This window comes from Glandiceps talaboti, chromosome 14 (genome assembly GCF_964340395.1).
Source record: "Glandiceps talaboti chromosome 14, keGlaTala1.1, whole genome shotgun sequence".
NCBI lineage: Eukaryota > Metazoa > Hemichordata > Enteropneusta > Spengelidae > Glandiceps > Glandiceps talaboti.
Genome location: NC_135562.1, coordinates 5711669 through 5732633, shown reverse-complemented (window position 1 = coordinate 5732633; position 20965 = coordinate 5711669). Strand labels below are relative to the sequence as shown.

Sequence of the window (20965 nt, the reverse complement as noted above, 5' to 3'; positions counted from 1 at the left end):
TTCTTTTGTCAATTTTTTCGGTTGACGTCACTACACAATTTGATTGATTTTACTTTCAGTGAAAGCAACGAGCACCTAAACTTTTGAAGATCTCATTTGTCTTGGACAGTGTAGTGTATACATGACATTATACATACATACATACATACATACATACATACATACATACATACATACAGACAGACAGACAGACAGACAGACAGACAGACAGACAGACAGACAGACAGACAGACAAACACACACACACACGCACACACATAGATATATATCGATATGACATTCATGTGCTGGGAAGTTGAGGGCGCTCGTCATGACGGTATCCTGAATAGAAACGTGTCTGAGCTGTTATGCAGGCACTCAATATATAAAAAACAATGAGCGTATATGTAAGAGGAAGAAAACGTTTTGCTCGTTTTAAAGTGACTGATTAACTAAACGACGGATTGATATTCGTAGTTTCATGGCAGGAACAAATTCCTTATAAAAGAACAGAACTTGATATATGAATGCATACAACTCGCGTGACAGCGTCTTTCAAAAGTCGTTTTATACACTATTGCCGTATTCGTCAATTGAACAATAGAATCCCTTTCACATAGGATTTCGACTGGTGACCTTTCTGCAAGGTCACCATGGGTTGCCACTGACAACGGGATCAACAAGGGCGTGTACTGGTAAGACCTCACCGCGTTTCGTTTAAAAGACGGGGGAGTGCCAGATTTAGGACAAATGGAGGCCATTCAAGTTTATGAGGTTGTGTGGGTTTTTCCAGTCGTCCCGGTTTTTTTGTGTTCTGCCTATCATTTGACAAAGATGAATTTATTGAAAAAGAAGATATCTTAGTAGTGTTAATGAATTAGCGAATGGATATCCTTGTTTCTCGACGGATTAAGGGGATCTCCTAGCGACCAGGCTTATAAGCTATTGGGCCGCAATGTGTAGCTTATACGATCGACACTTGCTAGGATTTGCCACAGCCTCCCTCCGTCGCTCTACTCCCCGTAAAAGCAGAACCGAAGCTAGCTAAATAGTTAATTGATATTTCTATATATATAATATGGCTACAGTTTCCCTCACTTTACTACAGACTTGTAACCTGGATTACATTACATCTGTTTCACTGCTGATAAGTTATACACGCTACAAATAAGCGTGATACGTCTTACGAGGCTAATATTTATGATGGACGCATCCCCGGCGATGCTAGCTGTCAACAGTCAGTGATAAAGTTAATTTTGCAGACATATGATTTACAAGTGTGATATATACGTAAATGGAAAAAAAATCTGAGATTGTAACAAGAGCTTATTAGTTTCGCATACCAGATGGCTACATTCCGGATCTACATAAATTGTGTATGTATTGCTACAGGACAAGAGCTTTGGTGACCTTGCCTGTGGAATTGAATAGGTCTTTGGTAACCCTGTCTGTGTTTTTCCAGGAATACATATTGAGTTCGTTAAGACAAATATGATATACCCGTAAAATGTATTTTTTAACTCTAATGTGTCTTAAAGGTTAACTTCTCCAACCGTTGCTAGGGAGCTGGTTGGACTGATCCGTCCAATCACAAACGGCGATCGCTGTCTGTGTTTTATCAAGGAATGATTGCTGTGGAGAATTCAGGGTCAAGATAAAATAAAAACAGGATAATTGTTCTTCTATATGTTCTGCATTACCAAAGGAAGTACTAATGTCCTTCAAAACAGACGGACAATAACCGGACCTTGGAATACATATCGGAGTGCACCAGAATGAATACCAGCGATCAGTAGACGAAACCTTCATTCAAAAGGGCAAGGAGGACTTTGCTGTCTGTGATCACGGTAACAATCTAAAGTAGACTTCACTAAGCTACACGGTTTTCACAAACTAAAAACGAAGCCCGATATTCTCTTGTACTACTACCATACTACTTCTATCGCCGCTGCAGTGTCGGTTGCTCGTACGTTGCTAAGTTCGAATGTCTTCAGCGATACCTTCAATGAAATCATGTGACAAAAAAAAGACACTATACATTCTAAATAGGCATTGAAACGAGCTGATCGCAAGTGCCGCCGTCAAAAGAATAATAGAAAACCACTGATCCATGGAGGTCCTGTCCTTAGTTACCTACATAATTACAAACTGCACAATTTTACATGGCTCCAGTTTTAAACTCTCAATACTCGCGTTCATTAACGACCGATTGTCTTTTTAGTTCAATCTGGCTCCGACAAAGAGAGGCAATTAAGTGATTGTGCGAGTGCCTGGTTGGCGAACAACATACGTGAATCGATTTCTACTTGCGAAGGAGAACGTGACGCAACTTGTATGAATTATCTCATTCGCTACTCGTCTTGTTTATCGCGACCAAAATCATGACACATTCAAACGAAAACAGGCGATTTTTTTCCAGGTGAAAATCGAGCACTGTTGCGAGTATTGTGAGTAAGAGATATTCTGTCAAATACGTTGAGGCACCACCAAGGTGTTCCTGAATAGCCCTCCGGTATGTGCTTTGGTCTTATGTGTCAAAACAAATGTGTTTTTTAAATCTCATAGGCGGCCTCTCGGATGAGCGCTTTCCCTCACACAAAATATATCACATGAAGTGCGTTCAACTTACGTTCTGAGCCTGCTGTCTTCTTGCTGCCTCCACAACCCATGATTATAATGTAGAGTTAAAAATATAACAAGTGTTTACAACAGTAGTTTCAAAAACACCTCTTAACAGATGGTCTCACGATGATAAAATGGGGCTGCGGCTTGTGTACTCCTCGCACTTCACTATATTTGCATCCTGCCATGGCGACCAATGTTTTGTTTACTGTTTACATCTAAGCCGCTCTCCTCTCGTCAAGGCAAGGTGGATTAATAGCTATCAAACGAAATCAAGTATAAATGCTGTATTAACAGGTGCATAACTCATATAGTATTTTAATACCGTAGCTTTTAAGATATTAATTTTTTCATTTTACATTTCCTGACAGCGTGTCGTAAATTTTAATCTGAGGTGTCGTAAAACGTCAATTTAGTCGTTCTGCCGTATTAGAATGAATGATCGGCGTAGCTATGATTCTCACCCCCGCTTTCACCATGAAATTGACTTGTCTCGTCGCCTACGGATGTTTCATCAATTATATACCCTTTAAACATCTAAAGACCAACGCGAAGACTTAAGTATCAGTAATTTCACTTAAAGGTGCACGAGATGAATTTTCTTCACACTTGAAAAGGAACTCGGTCAGATCTAAAGAATTTTTCGATATATTTTTTTTTCATCTAAATATTTACATGTTGTGTTTTTAATAATCGAAAGAAATCTGAATATTGCTTATAACTATGACGTCAGAGGCAAAGCAAGTAGGCAAACATAATAAATTATACTATGACGTAATTTTTGGGTACACCCTGAAATTGGTGTTGGCATGTGATTGTACACGTATATACCTAGCAATGCTATATAGAGATGTTACACTCATTTCAATACACATACCATCTTTTCTATTATTAGAATGAAGATTATTAACTGGTAGATAAAACGATTTCTCGAGTTCTATGCCTATTTCCCTTCAATGTGCCATGACGGAGAGAAATACGGGACTTAGGCAGACATGTAGACAGACAGGCAGACAGACAGACAGACAGACAGACGGACGGACGGACGGACGGACGGGCGGACGGGCGGACGGACTGACGGACAGACAGACAGACAGACAGACAGACAGACAGACAGACAGACAGACAGACAGACACACACACAAACATACAGACAGACAGACAGACAGACAGACAGACAGACAGACAGACAGACAGACAGACAGACAGACAGACAGACAGACAGACAGACAGACAGACAGACAGACAGACAGACTGGGTAGATGGATGGGTGAATGGGACGGAAGGATGGAGCATGGTGAAAGGGTAATATCTTATCTTGCCCAAGACCTAATAGTGAGTATTAGGCCTAAAAAGTATTATGTGGTTCCCATTACGCTCAATTTTAGAATAGGTGGACTAGGTAGATTTTTTTGATTTTTTTTCATGTGTGTGTGTCTAGTTCATCAGGTAGTTATGTTTTCCATTGTTTTCAATTACGAATTGGAAGAACATTGCTATATTGTCTTTTTGAAGTTGATGTAAGTTTGCGCATCCACTATTTCTCGCGAGACTTCGCGCAATTTTCACGACTTTATTTCGAATACGTAAAAAATGTTTAGGGACGACTGTGTAAAACTAGGTGGGATCGGGTAACCGGAACTAATTTTTTTTTTATAAAATAAGTAAGCTAGTTATAAATGATATTCAGAGTTCAAGTAGAGCGCAAACTACTACATCATAATATTACCATTTTCTTGGGTAACTGTCATCGTTCGTTTTATTGTATGATAACCTTAGGTCATAGTGACCTTGAATTACATGCAATGTTTATATAAAGATGAAGCAACTTTCATTACAATTTTCCGCATAATTCTAGTAATTTCGACACTCTATAATGAAAATGAATATTTCAGCACAATTTGTTGAAATTAGCATAAATATTCGAGCTCTTGGGGGTGCCGGTGAGTCCTTCTTAATGAAAATCTCAAAAAAAAGACAACTTGCGATTTCGTGTTGTATCTGATGCCTGCTATAGTAAGAACCTTGTTAACCTGTCAGGGTCTGTTGTTATTATTTCAGATAACATGTCAGTCATAGTGTAGTCTTTTTTGTAATTTCTACGCCAGGGTTGAAACTGAATGAGACCGGCATTACCATTATGTCAGGTACCTAGTCACAATTCACTCTATTGTTCCGCCAACAATGTCGAGGTCTTTTGTTTATACATCGTCATGACAACAGCCGTACACGTTGGAAGGTTTCCATACGTTTCGTTCTCGGTCATTGTAAAGGTCCAGAGACCATAAAAACTCATAAATGGAAACATAGGAGATCCCTCTTCCTATTTGCATACACATTTGTTTTGGTTTTGTCGTAGTTTCCTGACACGGCGATGAAAAGTGTGAGCTACACCGACTAGCCTCGGTAAACACATCTAAACAAAGATGACCCCCGTCTGAGGACACGCCCGCCGTTTAAGCTCGCTGACTAAATAACTTTAAGAGGGGGCTATTCATGCAATAAAGGGTTTGGCTTAGTCCGATTCTGTTTTCAATACTTTATTTGCTACATACGTACACATATACACACAGTAACACGAAATGACAAAAATAAATTGCCAAAGTGTAATGAGGCTGGGGTCAGAATTTACGACAGGGGGGCCTGGGGAGAAATTATTTTGGTCACCTCCCGAAATGAGCAAAATCATGAGCAAAATATTTGCCCCCCCCCCCCTTTTCTTACCATCAGAATATTCATGGTCCCGCTCCCCTTTGAACCTTCAATTTTGTTCATACCCCCCCCCCTCCATGCCCCCTGCTGTAAATTCTGATCCCAGCCTTACTTGAAGTGGGGGAAAAGTTACACTTTGGTAGTTCACAGTAAAAAACACAAGGGCGTCAACCCGTAAGTTCTTTTAGAACACACTTTACGCCAGCTGTGACGTCATCAATTGATTTGAATACACGCAAGCAGACGTTTCATGCGAACGTAAATGTCCTACAATGACTTTTGTTGTATACGTCAATAATAAACTATTAAGTACATGTAGTCTGTATAGTTGACGATCACCTTCACCTACGGAGTCAGCTGCGCGCGCAGTATCCCTGAAGCTATGCTTCAATGCCAGCACGCAGACATTTTTACATTTTACCGACAATTAATAATTTGTCTCAATTTCTTACTATTTATTCCAGCTTCCTCTACATACTCCTTCTGTCTTTCATGTACTCTCTGTTGCACTGAGGCCGGGGTAATAAATATGCCACACTACGGCTATAGCCGATCATGATTTTGGTGACGTCAAACTGACATGTGGCTTTAAGCTTTAAACTCTGTGGAATTAATGAATACCGTGATAGCATGTATACATAACACTATGGCAGATATTCAGACTGTGTGTGAACGATACGGAGATCGAATGCACATCAGAATAAAAGGTTGGAAGCTATATGCTGTCTGTCTGTCTGTCTGTCTGTCTGTCTGTCTGTCTGTCTGTCTGTCTGTCTATCTGTCTGTCTGTATGTTTGTCTGTCTGTCTGTCTGATTGTATGTATGTATGTATGTATGTATGTATGTATGTATGTATGGATGGATGGATGGATGGATGGATGTATGGATGGATGGATGGATGGATGTATGTATATATGTATGTATGTATGTATGTATGTATGTATGTATGTATGTATGTATGTATGTATGTATGTATGTATGCATGCATGCATGCATGCATGCATATTTAATCATATTTTCTTTCATAATAGTTGCATGTGGAGTAGTACATGTACTTTTAGACTAGCTTTTAGAATGGTAAAAGACAGCGTAGATATATTAGACTCACAAATTTGGTTTCTATAGCACCAGACATGTCGAAGCTTCCGTACTATTAAAAAGGGATGAGTACTGAACCGCAGTGACATTAACTATAATGTTAAATATCACATAGTGACGTACGACGATAATAGAACCACCAACCTAAACTCATACGACTTAGAATGTACATTATCATTACATATATCTACACACATTCCATTTTGTTTTACTTCCCTTAATTACTTTCCTTTGAGCGATTACTTTACAAATATAATTTCATAGGCCAATATTTCTTCTATTCATGCAATTGTCATATAAATCACACAAATTCAATGGACATGCTTGTTTAATTTCAAATGTTTCGCCAGACATGACTACACCTCTGCATTTTTTATTTCTTCTTTGAAGCAATTTATATGGCTATGTATAGAAAACGACTGATGGAGATATTGATTTTTAATCTCTTTAAGTATCAATTAAAATAATTGATTACACATAATTGCACTGCATACAAATTTGCTGGATCAAAGCAATCGAAGAATTTTAATAAATGTAATACTCAGATTGCAAACCATTACCATGAGCTACTTGTGAGCAAGTCTGATCATGAAAATCCCTGTACCTGAGTGTCAGTTTGTAATTGTATAAAATCCCTGTACCTGAGTGTCAGTTTGTCATTGTACAAAATGTTGTTTAATGTAATTGTATAGGTATCTCCATCTATCTTGTACGATCTGTAGTTTTTGCCAGTTGTCTTTTATTTCGCGAATTCTATGTATATTTGTTTTGGGTCCACGTTTATTATAGGTGTTCATCACCTGTGTGGACTACCTGACTTTTGTCAAAGTTAATAAATAAAAATCGTAATCATCGGAGCTTTAATGGCATAAACCCGCTCTCCGGGTACGTACCTCCTGACAATGCATGGAGAAATTAAGAATGTAAAATATTCATCAGTACTCGACGAAAGAGACAACGATTTTAACATTTTAAACCATATTTGGGCATATGTACACTAACCATATACTGAATATACAGCGTATTACAGTTTACTGTTCGCTGGGTCTGTTTAATACAACCACGCATGAATAAATTTAAAAAAACTAAATATCCTACTGTAACAATTTAGATCGAATGAATACAGCTGCTTCAACTTACTTGCTACATTTTGTCTATTAAAATGAAATGAACTAAAATGCCAGCATGCAGACATCAACTGCAGACATCAAAATATTGGCACCCACATGTCTGCGTCTAGTTGCAGTACGTTTCATTGGAAAATTGCATTCAGACTGAATGTAGCACTGCAAGAAATTGTGACTTTACTAGCTGTACCGTGTAGGTATATTGGTTTCTGTGTGGTTGTACCCAAACAGAGCCAGTGAGCAGCAACGTTCAACACGTTGTAAATTATATCAATTAATGATCATATCACATTGACATATACCTGTAGTTTACGAGTTCGACTGACACGCCCACCCTTGGACTCGTTACGGTACGCGGTACAGTGAAACCGGGGTTTTCTAAGCCGTAGACTGAAAGAAACTATGTTTATAATTTTTCTCGAATGGACGGTCATCTCGAATTAAAGATCACCGCTGAAAGAAATTATAGAATGTTATTCTCAAAGCTTGTGTTTTAATGGACCATTCGTGTGTTATTATCATCATCATCATCATCATCATCATCATCATCATCATACTATATGACATATTGTAGGTCAATGACCTGTTCTTAGGGGTAACTAGCACAGGCACTCGAATCAATCAGTATGATTGGGGGGGGGGGTGTATAGTGAATAGTGAATTCACTATACATTTTTTTTAAAAATCATACACACTGATTCGAGTGCCTGTGGTAACTAGGGTATAGTATCGTACACCCAAACTAGTCATACAGCAGAAGGGATGCTACAGTTCCTAAAAAAACGAAAATCAGTTAAGAATCTTTCTAAAGGTGAAAATTCATGCAAAGAAAACAAAATACTGTTAGTAGTTTGAAAAAAGGAAAACTGTCTAAAGATATAAACTGAGGTAGGTACTACTGCTTAATTAGATTAGACATTCATATCATTCCATTGGACTCACGTAGCAGAGCAGGTGTGGATTTCAAACCCTGAGTTAATGTATACTCGTTTATGGAGTCATGATGATTTAATACTTAGAATGACAGAATTTGAATCTGCATATTTCAGGTTCGTGCTCCACGCTGCCACAGCCATTAACTTTGTTTGTTTAAAAATACCTGTGCATTGCTTGTACGTGTTAAGCAGGAATGGTACAAGTTTCATACAAAGACATAATAGAATGTACTTAGTGCTCAGTATAACTTCTACAAGTATAAATACCACAGGAGCCAGGATCCCGAAACTCTGTTTACTGATGGAACAGTATAACACTGACTACGATTGTTACAGTTACATTATAAATTCCTCAGACACAAGCAAACTGATAGAAGCGTTGATTTGTGGATTCAGGCATCCGCTTTTGGTTTTTTATCGGTTGTAAAATTGTATTCACATAATTTTCCAGGCTCTTTGCGTGAAGTCTTTCATAAGCCCACTTCATGATTAAAGCAAACGCACAGGTGTTTTTTTCGCGGGTTGTACAGAGAAAACCTTTGCTGTTTTACTCGTCGTTTGCTGCGTGTTTTATATACATGAAGTCATCAGGTTTACTACATAGAGTTGGTGGACATTTCATTTCAGGCCCACGCCTAAATACCCATCTCTAAGGACAAACTCAGTGTTAACATTGCTCCTCCCTAGAAACCTTTCATGTTTCCGAGGGCAAATACCCCGGGATAAGTAACACCTTGGTATTAGTACATGACCAGAAAATAAATCTACTAGTAGAGTAACAATGAATTTATTGACAATATAAACTTTAAAAAAAGAAAGGAAATAAATTAAAGCTATCCAGTAGAATGTATGTCTAAAACTAAATAGAAGTGAAAACATCACATAAAACATTGATATCAGTATGACTAGCAGCCATATATGACAATAGCTACATGTACAATGATTGAAAGCAAATTACAAACAGGTCAACGGCTTTTGATATAGAGTGTTTAGTTTATATTTGGTATTTGTTTAATCGTCGCCTAGGAACGCCCTACGTGTTATAGGTTCACACCTTTACAGAATGCGTCATAATCACTACTATACTAGACTATATATAATATAATTTTGTTCTTGTCATTGTACCCGTACATGAAATAGTCAGTTTGAAAAAAAAAATACCTTGAACAAATATACGTACGTCTGTGAACTGTGTTGTGTTGTGGATTGCGTTGTGTTGTGTTGTGTTGTGTTGTGTTGTGTTGTGTTGCGCTGCGCTGTGTTGTCTTGTCTTGTCTTGTGTTGTCTTGTGTTGCGTTGCGCTGTGTTGTGTTGTGTTATGTTGTGTGCGTTGCGCTGCGCTGTGTTGTGTTGTGTTGTGTTGTGTTGTGTTGTGTTGTGTTGTGTTGCATATTGTGTTACGTATTGTAGTTGTGATTTGGTATTTTTATGTTTTGCAAATTGGTAAGAATTTTGCGAAACGTCGGTGATTTTCTTCTTGTGAGGGACTATTATATTACTTATTACTTTTGCATTCATATGTATGTATGTATGTATGTATGTATGTATGTACGTACGTACGTACGTACGTACGTACGTATGTATGTATGTATGTATGTATGTATGTATGTGTGTATGTATGTATGTATGTATGTATGTATGTATGTATGTAGGTCTGTCTGTCTGTCTGTATGTATGTATGTATGTATGTATGTATGCACGTACGTATGTATATATATATATGTGTGTGTGTGTGTGTGTGTGTGTGTGTGTGTGTGCGCGCGCGCGCGCGTGTGTGTGGATGGATGGCCTAGATGGTGGATGTAGGCATACACGGAAGGATGCATGTGTGCCTATCATAATATAATAACATGGATGCATAGTCTTTAGATTAAAAATCACCAAATATTTGAATGATAAAATGATATCGACTTTAGTAGATTTTTGCAACGAATTGGTGAAGTTATATATGAATTAATAAACACAAAGATTCTTATGTTTACAATCAAAGTAAATATTGTACTATGAAAAAAGGGCAGAAAAAGACAATTTTAATTCAATCTACAATAATAATGACGTTTACTAGTCATGGCCATTGTCATTAATCTCGGTAGTTTCATGATTTTTTTTTACAAAAAAGAAATATTTTGCAAGGATTGGAATAGTCAAAAGAACTGTTCCTTAATATACATCATATTCATTTTCTAGTGATTACTGATAGTGACAGTCGTTCTGCATTGCAGTAAGATTTGGTGTTCAAATATTCTTTCATCATCCCCTTCACTAGATGTCGAACATAAAGGGACATTGTCTTTATGTCTTTTTTCTAACTAAATGTAATTATTACTTTTAAAATATCCACATAAATTAACATAAAAAGCTTATTTGTTTGATTTCAATCCAAAACAACCTTCAAATCCGTCAAAAAATTGACAAAGAATAATAATTTTGACGATCGAGGTTACACAGTGACGTCATTGACACGTGTTGTTTGGAACATGCTGGTATAATTGTTGACGTGATTTAAACCCGTCGATCATGTGCATCTTCGTCTGTCATGTTGTTATTGCTTTTTTCGACGGGGGATGTATATATGTACATGCAATTTGCATCGAAGGACGAGTTCGGAAAGATGTTCACGTTCGCAGTTTATTTCCTCCAATTATCCTAGGATTACTTGGGAAATTGTAACATATACAGGTATAATAAAGACTTCTGTTCCAATCTATGTCTTCTCACATTTCTCCAATTATAGTGTTGTAGATGCCCTCTCATTCAATCAAATGGTATCTGAGAACAGGTGCAAGATGTTACAGTGGTGTTTCCACATACATGTAAATACTTAAATACTCGTTAACCTGTAAAACAGCCGCGAAGGTGAATCGCCCCATTTCTCTAAGATACATCAAGTCATAATGGAAAAGCGAATGAATGGAAGCCAGATAAACGCACTGGATCATGACTTGATCAGTCGGCTCCCATGACAACGAGAGATCAGCGTTGACATAGCAACGGATATCCATGTGTACACAACAATTTCATTATTTTTTGGCGATAACATATCACCAACCATAATTATTACGGTTTTGAATGATTGACAAAATCCATTACTCCTGTAAATTCTAAATAATTAATTCTGCCATCACCGTCCTTATCGGCTTCTGCTATCATTTTACGGACCTGTTCCTCGCTTTCATAAGCTTTAGTCTTTACCAACGTATCCCTGATTTCATCGGCGGTTAAAAAGCCATTTCCGTCTCTGTCCATTGTTTTGAATATGAGTAAAATGTCATCTTTGGTAAATATTTCTGAAATGGAATAAAAGACGTCGACAAAATATCAATTGGGACAATATAAATGAAATATCACCTTTAGTAAATATTTTTGAGATGAAATGAAATGCAATGTATTAATTTGATAAATATTAGTTACATGCAATATCATAAGTAATTTTTTTCCGTAATGAAATATACACAAATCATGAATACATATACATAAATATCGAAAATACCAGTAACATTATATTTTTTAGGAAATATTTCTGGAATGCATTACAACATGTTCTTGCGAGATCATCAGTAATGTATCAATTTTCATTTTTGTAGATATTATCGAAATGGAATAGACAAATTATCAATTCGAAAATATCAGCCAATACACTCTGGCAAGGAGGAGCCAAAGTCTGCAGAGTTACTGACATGCGGCGATTGACCGATCGGCGGGTGGTGGGGAACCGTTTTGCAGAACCTAAAGTTTCCGAGTAATATAAGTCGTAAAAACCAAAGTATAGTAAAACGTTTAGCTCGTGGAAAAATTGAAAATGAATACACACACCGACAAACCGACAATTACTGAATAAATTACGAAATCACAGACCCTGCAACAAAATGTCGTCTAGCTAGAAAAAAATCTCACTAACATTGCTACATTTTTTTTGCCTGGCTAGACAAAATATCTCTTTGATGTTGTAAATCTTGTCGTCTGTATGTCAAAGAACGCGCCAACCTTAGGTTTACCACACAGGGACGTATAAATTTGGCGATTCCATGATCTGCTAAGATGATGGTATCTTACACAAAGAAAGAGTAACAATATCGGTAAAAGATGTTTGTCACGCCAGACGATTGACGAAACACCGTTGCGTTGGTACGATTTTTGTCTAGCCAGACGATAGAATCTAGTATAGTAATGTTATTAAATTACATTTCTGTCGAGCCAAACGACGTTTTGTTTCAGGGTTTATGATTTTCGTTGTGAAAGAACGCCACAGACATTGTGGCGACATTGTGGCGATTCCTTGCTGTAACTTAGACATAATAAAAATCCATGAGGAGTACACATGCATATGTAGTTTCCCAGTAATTCCATTTCAAGCAGACGATCGCGATCTGCAAGGAGTAGACGCCAGGAGTAGACGTAAGTAGACGACGTCTAGCTTAGCAATATAGCTTATTCTCGAGTAAATCCCTGTAAATCACGCCCTCTGGCGACACAAAATTACTTTCATACAAATGAAATAGCCACAAAATTGAATGTAGATTATACTCCAAGAATCAAATTCAACATTACTATCCCTTCAGACTTTTTATCTCAGCGCAATCAATTTAATTAGCTTTTACGCCTTATACTGTTTTGATCCCCCATTCTTGCGACATTTATCTAATCATGGGAACAACTTGAACAGAGTGTAGTGTAAAATACCTTACCCTTGGGTTGCTTTTGTGGTGAGACATTGACCTGCGTTGTTGTTAATGTGGTTGTTTCAGTCGCTTGACTTGTGTATGTCGAAGACATCAGTTTACCTGGATGGTAGAAAAACAAAGTATCGTAATAGAAGTGAGTGAAACATGGCACTGTTATCATTACAATCGTAATTCTATACACATTTTATGAATTAAAAGTAGTGCAAACTGAGTGTGCAGAAAATTTTGAGTCGAGTGGTTGAGAAAAGAACTTTAATACCTAAGACAGCGCTAATGTCTAATGTCAAAGGATACAAGTAAATATTATTGTCTGTGTACCATCGATGGTATTTGTACTTGTACATTGTACATGAGATGTGTGTATGTATGTATGTACTATGTATGTATGTATGTATGTATGTATGTATGTATGTATGTATGTATGTATGTATGTATGTATGTATGTATGTATGTATGTATGTATGTGTATGTATGTATGTATGTATGTATGTGTGTGTGTATGTATGTATGTATGTATGTATGTGTGTATGTATGTATGCATGCATGCATGCATGCATGTATGTATGTATATATGTATGTATGTATGTATGTATGTGTATGCATGCATGCATGCATGCATGTAAGCATGGGTGGATGAATAAATAGGTTCACTTCACATAGTAACCAGGTTACTCCAACCAATGCTAATGTGATCTGCTATTAGATAAATGAGACACATGACCTCAATTCCTACTGTACAAGAGTTAATGGAATCAATAGTAGAGTTTCTGTAACGCAATATATAGTTTTCTTTGTCCGTGTATGTTCTTCTTGTTTGGTTTAACAGTCTATATAACTGTTATTGTTTGTATGTTCTGTTTATATGTTGTTGTTGTTGTTGTTGTTGTTGTTGTTGTTTTTGAATACTACTATCGGCATCACCTCCTGATGAACCACCACCACCACCACCACCACCACCCCCATCATCATCATCATCATCATCATCATCATCATCATCATCATCATCATCATCATTTTTATCTTATTTGTTGTCTCGAATTTGAAAGTGATCTTGAGAAATGATATAGATCACTAAGGTTTCAATAGACTTTACAATATTATTTCAACGTAGAGAAAGTTTCTTAATGTGGTGTGGTTACCATGGCAATTAGTATCTACTCATCTACCTAATTATCTAGTTACTATCTCCCTGTCTGCCTGACCACCTACAAAAAGTACCTCCCGACCTACTGCCTGTTTCACGTTAGAGTTCGATGGCTCTGTTTGATGCAACCTCACAATTACACAGAAACCCATCATAAGGAACAGCAAATGAATGAATAGTTTATTCCGACATGTTGTGTAAATAAAATGACCTAACATTGAACTTTGAACTTTGTATAATGTATTTTCATAAGATATTTAACTCTCGAGCAGTGTACTTTCTTTCTTTCATTGTCTGTTGTTTTGTTTTGTTTTGTTGTTTTTCTTGTTCTGTTTTTTTTCAAAACTTGAATAAAAAATAATAATAATAATTCTTTTCTTTTTTAAATGACCTAACGTGTCATGCTGATCATGCAAACATCAAATGTAGACATCAAAACATCGGCACCTGTGTGTTTGTGTTTGTGTTTGTGTTTGTGTTTGTGTCTGTCTGTCTGTCTGTCTGTCTGTCTGTCTGTCTGTCTGTCTGTTTGTTTGTTTTTTGTTTGTGTCTTGTTGCATTTCGTTTAAACGGTTTATTTTAATAAAACAATGTGGCAAGAATTCGAAATAATGATCTCGCTATTAAAGTTTAGAGTGTGTGGTGTGTTTTTTTATAAGTTTCTGCATGGTTGTATCGAGCAGATCTAGAGCCAACATGATATAGAATAGGCGGTATTCTCTTCAAACTCAAATATCAGGTGGACGTGTCTCATCATGCCAAATCAGTGAATGTTTACGGGCGATGGATTATGTTGGCGTGCCTTGGGATTCTACATCAATTTGTAAGTGACACATATGCTTTTATAAGCTGGTTAATACTGTTTGCCAATCTCGAGAATATGTGGGTGTTGGTCAATTAGATATTATATATGTTATATATAGAGAAAAACATGTATATACTAGGTGATAGGTAGGTGATAGGTAGTTAATCGGTATGGGCGGGAGGGGAGGAGGTAGGTAGGTAGGTAGTTAGTTAGTTAGGGAGGAGGGAGGAAGGTACGTAGGTATGTAGCTGGGTGGGTCTACGTAGATAGGTAGGTAGATAGGTAGGGAGGGAGGGGTGGAAGGAAGGAGGGAGGGAAGCAGATATGTAGATGGTAGGTAGGTAGCTATAGGTAAGTAGGTACATGTAGGTGGTTAGGGAGGGAGGGGGTAGGTAGGTAGGTAGGTAATTAGGGTGGGAGGTAGGTTGTTACATGTAGATAGTTAAGGAGGGAAGTAGGTACATGTAGGAAGGTAGGTACAAAATGTAGGTATACGTGCGTAGGTGGGTGGTTGGTTGGTAGGTACGAACGTAGTGTCTGTTGTGAACACGTAGGTCTTTGTTATATATAGTTGAGGCCATAAGACTTACTGCTATAGCTAAGGCCTAAAAAATAACCTATTTTAAAACGTTTTTGTTTGGCCTAAGAGTAATTTGTTATTGCAACAGATAGTATATAGCCTTATAACTGTACAACATATTAAAAGCCAAAGAAATGAGAAAGAGAAATGCATATAATAGCAAATGTATTATTTTAAAAGTAATGAAAAGGAGTCAGTTGTATATAGCGAAATCACCTTTGCCTAATTTCCGCATAGATGATATATAGCCAAACCACCTTTGCCTAATTTTCGCATAGATATATCTCCTGAGTCCTACATACAAAATAGTAACATAACCAACTGTTATATTACCCATTGGCTATGCTTATTTTTTTTTGCTGCCAAATCGCAGTAACAGGGTGCCAAAACACCTCTCAGAACGAAATTACCGTAATCCGAATGACGTAATTAGCGTATTATAGAATCATAACAACAAAGAGAGAGAGGGGGAGACAGACAGACAGACAGACAGACAGACAGACAGACATACATACATAGAACTGGGTGTAGTGAGGGGGTCATCTGGAACCGTTTCCATGCCAAGATGTTTCTGAATATGGTAAGTGAACACTGCATGAATAGTAAGCCATCATAGGAAATAAAGATTGTATATACACCATGTTATCTCTTGCGGTGAGAAGTGATATCAGTTTGTCAGGTCTTGAGACCCGATGCAGATGTTGAGAGTAATTCGGTCCCGGTGATCAAACGTCATAAATTCAACTATAAATATTGCATTAGTTTTGTAAGCACGATCACGTTTACGAGATGCAACTGCCAGCCTTTCTTGGTGAATAATTCATGTCTCATTTGATCACTTTAACCGAAGTTTCAGTGAAACAAACAAACATCCATGGATGTTATAGCAACAAGTCGATAAGATACGGCAAGTAAATATAGAAGTCATCGAGCTTCCAATGCCCTTCTGTATGGGCTGCCAGCTAAGACAATGTTCCTCTTCAACATCCCCAAAATATAGCAGCTAGGATTGTGTCACGTACAAAGAAAACAGATCACATCACATCACACCATCACTATAATTGTTCCTGTTCAACGCCATAGAACATTACATCGTATTGGATTTATCTATCTATCTATCTATCTATCTATCTATCTATCTATCTATCTATCTATCTATCTATCTATCTATCTATCTATCTGCCAATCTGTCATGACATTTCTTGAAATTACTGAATTCACACGTCGTATAATCCTCCGTACTGCATCTAATGGCTTAGGAACGGATTATGATTATTAGTCAGGATTTTGAAACTGATCTGAGTACGTATACAATCCCTTGTGGTCGGATTTAGCAAAATATGAAATGCCAGTGTTTCCTTTCTCATCGGATCATGATAATACCGCCGAAATGACTTGTAAATTGTACTATAAATAGACAATTCCGACGTTTAAAGTAAATGAAAAGCGTCAATTGGGAGACTCTCTCCAACGTTAACGTCTGTATGTACAACCCTAATGTATTATGTCACATTGTGCAAGTTATGTATTCTACTGTTGTTATGGATGAAGTCTGCTTTTTTCTTTCAACAGCGTTACCTATAATATATTGTACGCTGATTGTAGTGACTTGTAAGCCCTTTGGGCTGAGTACAACCTGATTACAATCCGATGTAGATGTCGGCTAATCGTTCATTGCTATTTTACCTTCGTCATAAACATACACACTCTAATAAACATACCACTACTACTACTACTACTACTACTACTACTACTACTACTACTACTACTACTACTACTACTACTACTACTACTACTACTACTACTACTAACGTCTATGATTGGGTGACGAAACCCCACATCTCACTCTACGGATGTTACGGTGAAGATCAACTTGAAGGTAATAGCTCATTGACCGACCTCTATAGCAGATCAAGTAGTCTTTATCTAGCTAGGTTGGAGCAAGTCAGCTGAACGCCGGTCGTATTATAAGATACCGTACTGTAGTTTCCATGACAACGATTCAATAATCCATAACCAAAAGCATTTAGTCGAACACCATTGGGACAGGGTTGGTCGCTGATAATTGCATTTCTTGGAAAAACTTTATTTGCTCTGTTCAATTCCAGACAGCGATTTCCGCCAAGCCACCGATTTCATCTCATCTCATCTCATCAAATGTAGGTTTCGTTTTGTCATTAAAATAACTGCTTATTAGCTTGTTGTTCAATTCGCCAATGATGTAAATGATTGAGGTGACAGTGACAGTAACCATGGTGACAAGATAAGGTAATACGGTACTCATGATCGTCTTCACAGTTATAGTATGCTGATCGGATGTGGTGCTTTTGTGTTTAGGACGCCTTCAGTAATTACAAGGGGAATCAGGCTCGGGCTGCTGTGTAAACTGTTACCCTCCCTAAACTCGTGTCGTGTAAAAAGTGCCACCCCCACCTTTCTCTCTCTAAAACATGGCCTTCCTCCTATTAAAGTAGTTCGAAAGGTGAGTTAAATGCTGCCAGATATGTAAAAGGACATGAGTCCCAGAATTAATGGTAAGGATTTAATCCCACCGCTGCCACCATGTTAAAAGTTTTAAAACATTCGTTATTTCCCATTACCACTGCCATGTGGATATGTGTGAATGCACTGCATTAATAAATACCTATATGGCTCTCATCTGGCTGAACTGAAGGCCACAATTCAACTCCCAATGATTAGATTGATACATTCCTGACATTGTCGGGAGTGAGGTCAACATCTCCGAAATATTATCCATAGTCTCTTACCCAGCTGCTCCCGTTTTAAACATGTGATACCCACTCCTCTCCTCACACCAAAATTAATTCAATACATGGTTGTCAGCAACAGTTTGATTGATATAGGCTGATATCATGGTACCTAACCCTAACCCTAACCCTAAACCGAATGGCAGCAATGCGATTTGGAACTGGTGGCAGCGATGTGATGACAGAAAACTAAAATAATGCAATGTTAGACAATTCAATGAAGCGAAGTAAAATGTGACCCTCTCCTAATTTGCATTTTCTAAAATATGGCCCTCCCCTGAGAACCGATATTTAAAAAGTGAACCCCCCCCCCCCCCATTCCCTCGTGCCCTTGTAAATACTGAAGGCGGGCTTAGATCTTGAGAGCGATTTTGCATGTATCATATGAAGTTAATAGATCCAGAGAATATGTTACAGGCTTCCTCCTTCAGGACTGGATCATTAAGTATACTTGTACTAAAATGTCAATCAAACCCATTTGTGAGCCATCAAGAGTGCTAACTACTCCTGTTAAAGTCATGCGTCGATACTAAAATTATATCATTATTTTATGCACAGGTATTTTTGTAAATAAAAAAAAAATCTTAAAATTTCAACTTGCGGTATTCAAATGTGAATACCAGATTATCCATGAATCATCTAGTAATATTGGAAATACAAGCAATAAAAATCGGAATTATGTAACACGGGTCGCATTTCATCACGTGGTATATCACATGATAGTTATGTGACTAATTCCAGTGCTATGCAACACTGATTGTAGTCATGACCACGGTTTACCAGTTTAATACACTATTAATAGTTTAGGCCAAATAAAATAAGAGTGTGTGATAACCCGACCGACCCTAGTTTAAGCCCCCTGCTTATAAATACTATGATCTTTCTTTATGCATGCAAAAAGGTAAAACGGTAACAATTTATTATTTTTCCATGTACACCTTCATGCCTTTGTCTCATCTGTGGTCACTATCTCAAGTTTTAAAAATCGTATTCAAGAAAAAACCCAGACCTTTTTAGACTATGACAGTACAGTCTACATAACACTACTTATTATATTTTTACTTCTTTTACACCTCATCAAACTCTCACGACAGTTTTTGTGACCGACGAGTATCTTATCATGCGGTCGAAGTAATTAAAAAAAATAAAAATATTCTGACCTACTTACCCTATTTTTTGAAGTCATGTTATCAGAAACAAACATTTTTTTTTTTTATAATTTGCATTACCGTAAAATACTACCGGAGGATTATTCATGTTTATGGTGTCGACTATCTAAACATTTCAGATCGTTTTGAAATTCTCGGATGAATTTTTTGATCCACTAACCCCCCCCCCCCCCCAATGATGATAATGCAAATTGCCAATCAAAGATAACTGATGTTTCAAGTGAGTTAATTACGAATTATGTAACGCATCATTGCTTTCAAATGAGATATCGGGTTATAGCAAATTAAAATACCTGATTTTGTCAACATATTATATCTTTCTAGCACACTCACCCATAATGGAAACTAAGTCTAAATTCAAATTTTTCGCACATGAAATATTTACTTATTATGAATAAACAGCGACCACCCAGGCTGGCAGGTAATTATCATTTCAAAATCAAACTTTGGAGTTATTATTAGATCACAATACGAACAATACGTTTGCAAATTATATAATCTAAAAATTGATACAAAAATGTATTAGTGGCTAATAGTGGACCCCATAAGATCTCTGATTTGGACTCTACGCTAATATGATCGCTATTTGAATGTAGGTATACCAAATTAAATATTGACTTTACTAACGATACAAATAGATACACCGAAGACCCATGTATTCACCGACATCCGAGATAAATGTGAGTCGTAGCTAAATAACTATCATGGGAAATAATCATTCATCTAGTAAGTGTGAACTAAAACAAAAACCAATCAATGTAGAAATATTTTACTCGGCGCTGATATTTAATAACCAGAATAGATGTACATGAGTCTCGACCAGACGTGACAGATGTATGGACCCACGCACACGAACAGTAAATGTTGATTGTATGTGTGGAGTCGAAAATCTACACATCTACCGAACTTATATAGTATACTTAGAAATAAAGATAAAGGTAAACTCACGTCTTTGGTTGTTGTTCGTACTCGAAGTGCACCCCATAACCCTGTACGAAGCTTCAACGATGTAAAACACTTCCCTACGCAACGTACGTACGTACAGTACGACATCCACAGAACGGAGAACAGTTACGTTGATTTTAGTGGCAATACTGTAACGAGCTATTGTTATTCCATTTACGCGCGCCACCACGTGTCCACGGAAGTCATAACACCGACGTCATCTTGGTGACGTCATACCCTTCTTTACATGGTGATTCCTAACATTTGACGGGGAACGGTGAAGTGTACGCGTCCATGATGTAACAAAAAAGGCTGTGTTTGCGTGTGGATGACGATTACATAATCTCATTTAATTATGGCATCCATGATTCCCACGTGTTGATATCTTTTCAGCTTATG

The 20965-nt window shown here is 37.4% G+C and overlaps 2 protein-coding genes across 4 annotated transcripts in view; both read right to left on the bottom strand.

The window, feature by feature from the left end:
• LOC144445666 (neo-calmodulin-like) overlaps positions 1 to 2768 on the bottom strand; it is a 5802-nt gene extending 3034 nt beyond the window's left edge. The window contains exon 1 of the mRNA XM_078135301.1: positions 2609 to 2768. Coding sequence (XP_077991427.1) covers positions 2609 to 2648 — 40 coding nt within the window. The 5' untranslated portion in view covers positions 2649 to 2768. The remainder of the gene's footprint in view (positions 1 to 2608) is intronic.
• LOC144445667 (uncharacterized) lies at positions 2737 to 20701 on the bottom strand. 3 transcript variants are annotated; one of them, XM_078135303.1, is made up of 4 exons: positions 20570 to 20701; positions 13159 to 13254; positions 11633 to 11760; positions 2737 to 2860 (listed from the first exon to the last, which is right to left on the bottom strand). In XM_078135303.1, the coding sequence occupies exons 1-4, from the start codon at positions 20604 to 20606 to the stop codon at positions 2807 to 2809; spliced, it is 315 nt and encodes a 104-aa protein (XP_077991429.1). In that variant the 5' UTR covers positions 20607 to 20701; the 3' UTR covers positions 2737 to 2806. The 3 variants fall into 3 exon arrangements, with proteins under 3 accessions (XP_077991429.1, XP_077991430.1, XP_077991428.1); XM_078135304.1 differs by lacking the exon at positions 2737 to 2860 and adding an exon at positions 10310 to 11242; XM_078135302.1 differs by lacking the exon at positions 2737 to 2860 and having other exon boundaries at positions 10310 to 11760.
• Positions 20702 to 20965: the final 264 nt, after the last annotated feature.